The sequence below is a fragment of the Octopus bimaculoides genome, chromosome 4 (genome assembly GCF_001194135.2).
Source record: "Octopus bimaculoides isolate UCB-OBI-ISO-001 chromosome 4, ASM119413v2, whole genome shotgun sequence".
Lineage (NCBI taxonomy): Eukaryota > Metazoa > Mollusca > Cephalopoda > Octopoda > Octopodidae > Octopus > Octopus bimaculoides.
In genome coordinates, this window is record NC_068984.1 from 133,610,298 (window position 1) to 133,614,773 (window position 4,476).

The following is a 4,476-nucleotide window of genomic DNA, read 5'->3' on the forward strand; positions in this document are numbered from 1 at the left end:
TATATATATATATATATATATATATATATATATATATATATGGTATATAGAGAGTGGGGGAGAGACAGTGAAATGCAAACATTCGCACAGTAACGCTCACATATACGCAAACACGCGAATTACAAAATATACAGGCAATGTACACTTACCTCATCTCCCCAATATAGAACATCTTTTTGGCGATCCTTAAGTTTTCTATATTGATTAATGAATTGCTTCACCCCATGTTTCCGAACGTGGTCAGCATAACTTTTCGTTTCTTCCCAAGAAAGTGGTGACCCTTCTGACAGAAGACCCATCACACTGTTGCCTGTGGTTGTTGTGTACAATATATGTCATATATATATATATATATATAACAATTATATATATATATATGTATATATATATATATATTTATATATATATATAACAATTGAACAAACGAGGGCTTTTTGTTTTTTATTTTGGTTTGTTCTTTGAATAAGGCTTTCAATAAACTTGCTTGGCAATGAATGGTGAAGAGTTTTATCTGGAGCGGGTACAACACTTAGTAAATAAGAGAGCTGAAATGTTAAATGTATTCCTCTTTACTTCCATAAAAAGAGTCCAATCATTCAAAGGAATGGGGAGAGAAACGAGTGTAAACAACTAACAAAATCGAGTTTTTGACACTCACTATTGCGCATGTGTAGCTGCGGTGATTTACGAAAATTTTGCCTTAGTTTATCTATTATATTTATTATATTTTTTTAGAAAATTAGTGCAGACTTATTTTATATAAGTTTTAGCATGTGTTTAAACGTATGCGTGTGTTTGTTGCTGTATAACCCCAGACCAATGGTCAAAGGCGTTCCAACCATGACTATCCAATTTTCTTTTCAAAATTGTGTATTTAGAGTCACATTAAGTAATAAATCCTTCCCATTTTGCGAGAGTAAATGTAATTTGAAGAAGATTTCACTGCTATTTCTAGCAGATGAAGTTGCGATTTAAGGGAGATTTCACTGTTATTTCCAGCAGAGTGGCTCCTCCATTGGTCTGTGCTTGGATTTGAATACATTAGAGTTATGAACTCCTAAAAAACATGAAATAGTGATCTAATCATTCTAATTCTTGTTTAAGTCGGTTCTTTCAACCGATTATTTATTCATTGAAAATAACAGCTATTTGCAGTTAGTAAAATTTAGTATAAAAGTAGATAACATCTATACACGATACTATCTTATCTTTCGTCGAATTAAACACTCACCTGTGAGAGTAGCCTCTATGATTTGTTGCTTGTGTACAATATTGTACATATACTTAGTGTGATTCTTTCATTTCTACTGTAGCAGTACGTTAAAGTTTATACTTTGCTAAGAAGCTCTAATAATACAGAAACATGTTTGAAGTTGTCTCCCGTACGTATCCCCTCCCTCGGCTCCCTGCATTCTAAGTTCACATTCCGCTGAGATCAACTTTGCCTTTCATTTCTAGGTCGACAAAGTACCAATTCAAGTTGATTGGCGGAATTGTTAAAAACGGCAGACGATATGCCTTGCGTTATTTTTCCGGATCTTCACGTTCTGAGATCAAATTCTCCTTTCTTACTGAAGTCCCATCAATACCAAAGTTACTGCAAGGTGCTAACATCAACTCTTGTAATGTAAAAAAGAATATATATATACTACCTATGAAACTCCGATGAACTTGGGAAGCTTATGTGACATGAGTTCATAAGAGTTCTATGCGTCCGAAGTATCCGAAAGGATTTACCTTTCGATCTTCTTAGAATGTGTGTGTGTGTGTTGACTTGAATACACGACAGCGTTCTACTTTTATCTTTTTCAGCAAGGCTTTCTTATTTTTCTTATGAATTCTTGGCAGTTTATTTTGGACAGACGTAAAGTTCTTAAATCCAACATCAATGTTGATGTATGTTGCTACTTCGCTATAGATAACAGCATCGATGTGATTTAAAATTTTACCGTTAGATTTAAACGTCATCGGCCAGGAGTTTTATTTTTGCTTGTGACTCTTACATGTTTGCCCCGCTCTTTACTTATGAGGATACAAAATTGCATTTGCATTCCTATAATTCCTATTTCTTCGCCTGGGTATTCGACAAATTTGAAAAGTTTAAAATCACATTAATTCTAAAAGTCATCTATGAATCATACACATTGTCAGGCTCATTTCCAGACATTGGTGCCCAGGGGTGCTTCAGAATATTCTGGGTAAGCACTAATTTGTAATAATGGTGAAATGGAGTTTTGAAATAATTGTATCAGTGTAAATCTGAGGATACAGCTTTGAATAGCGAGGGGGCAGTGCCGTCCAGTGCACCCCCTTAGCGATAGGAAGGCGCAGTGTTGATAGGCCTGTTAATGCGGTGGCCGGTAATAGTCACACGATCCCTCAGCTTCTATATTTACTCAGCTCATCTTACCGATTCCCATCGTGCCTCCAACGCTTCGACAACCTAATCTTTGAGAGACTCGAATGCTTAGTCAATGTTAGACTCTCTCCAACGTCCCACGATCAGGCTGCATTGCCCAAGCGATTTGGAAGTCTTGGTCTTCGTAAGTGTTCGTCCATCTTTCTCTCCTCTGTTTCCTTTCCTCCACCCACGCCTGCTCCACCCTGGTGAGCAACATCCTCTCTTCTCCAGCATGGACCAGTTCCAACAGGGAGTTGGATGAAGCTCTCCAACACTGAAAGGAATTGGGCTTGTCTGTTCCTGAGAAGGCGGAGGACTGTCGGAGTCAGAGAGCTTGGGACAACATAATTTCGAAGGCCACCTTCGACTCCCTCATCAGCCAGTCGGACCAGTTTTCAAGGCGCCGCTTACTGTCTGCCAGTGCCAAATACTCAGATGACTGGATTGGTACCATCCCTGTGGCTAATGTTGGTGGCCTACTCAGCTTGGATGATATAGATCTGTTTTAAAATATTTGGAGCCATAGCAAAGTTACCATCCGTATATAGAGTGTTAGCACCAGCAAGGAGTGGCTGTAGCTTCTACCATACCGTAGTTTCTCATTTCTGTGGCTTTCGGGTTATCCTTCCAACGGATCTCGTTATACAATGTCCTAGCTACAACATCATGTCTCATCGGCAGATAACACCGTGGTGACATTTTCGGACGACTGCTTATGATGTGGGTGATATCTTCTGTGTTAACTCCACAGAGTCTGCATCGGTTATCACATTTTGCTGCTTTTCCCGCATCTCTGTCAAATTTGTGCACCAGGTATTTGGTATGTATGTATATGTGTGTCTGTGTGTATGTGTGCGCGCATGTATTTATGAATGTATGTGTGTGCATGCGTACACATGTACAGAGACAAGCATGTGTGTTTGTGTGAGTGTAAATATGTATGCGTTTAACCCACAAGGGGGGTTAAACACAGAGGGGACAAACAAGGACAGACAAACGGATTAAGTCGATTATATTGACTCCAGTGCGTAACTGGTACGTATTTAATCGACCCCAAAAAGATGAAAAGCAAAGTCGACCTCGGTAGAATTTGAACTCAGAACGTTGCGGAAGATGAAATACCAATTTCTTTATTGCCCACAGGGAGCCAAACATAGAATGGTACAAAACAACTGATTGGGATCAGTAATGCGAATGGTTTACATAAAACATGACTTTAAAAATTATATAAAATAGAAAAATCGAATGATATTAACACAACGTTAGACAACACAAATGAAGCGATGATCAGGCCACGCTCCGACCCCACAAGCCCCGATCTCTTGCTGGCACCTTTTTTTTTTTTTTCCTTTTTTTTTTCTGACTATTCACACGGAAGACGAAATACCTATTTCGTTATTGCCCACAAGGGCCTAAACATAGAGGGAACAAACAAGAACAGACGAACGGATTAAGTCGATTACATCGACCCCAGTGCGTAACTGGTACTTAATTTATCGACCCCGAAAGGATGAAAGGCAAAGTCGACCTCGGCGGAATTTGAACTCAGAACGTAACGGCAGACGAAATACCGCTAAGCATTTCGCCCAGCGTTGCTAACGATTCTGCCAGCTCACCGCCTTATATGAGTGTGTGTTGGTATTCCAGGTCATGAATCTTGTACTGTACTGAAATTATGTTGTGGCTTTCATAGTCTTGTTACATTCTAAAGTAGAAATACTACTACATTTTTCTGGTCGTGTGAATAGAAAACAAAATACCTTTTACTAGTTTTTTTTTGTTTTTTTTTTAGTTTTTTTTTATAAATCTACATTTAAAATCATCTTTGTTATTGTATAACTTGTGTATACGTGTAATTGTGAGTATAATTAACACTTGTAGTAAATGCGAAATACTGAGCCGTTAGATTCCTATGCGCAACTGTTTTCAGGTTAGCATGCAGTTTATGGTTATAAAATAGTGAGAGTAAACTGTCATTAAACTTGAAAGTAAATTGCGATAAAAAACGGAAATGACGGCAGTAACATCCCAAAATTTCATAAAAAGAACATAAAGAACCCCTTCGTCATTCCACG

General features: G+C 38.2%; 1 protein-coding gene across 1 annotated transcript in view; it reads right to left on the reverse strand.

Moving 5' to 3' along the window:
• LOC106880152 (glutamate--cysteine ligase catalytic subunit) overlaps positions 1 to 1,086 on the reverse strand; it is a 75,803-nt gene extending 74,717 nt beyond the window's left edge. Inside the window, exon 1 of the mRNA XM_052967687.1 lies at positions 150 to 1,086. Coding sequence (XP_052823647.1) covers positions 150 to 299 — 150 coding nt within the window. The 5' untranslated portion in view covers positions 300 to 1,086. The remainder of the gene's footprint in view (positions 1 to 149) is intronic.
• Positions 1,087 to 4,476: the final 3,390 nt, after the last annotated feature.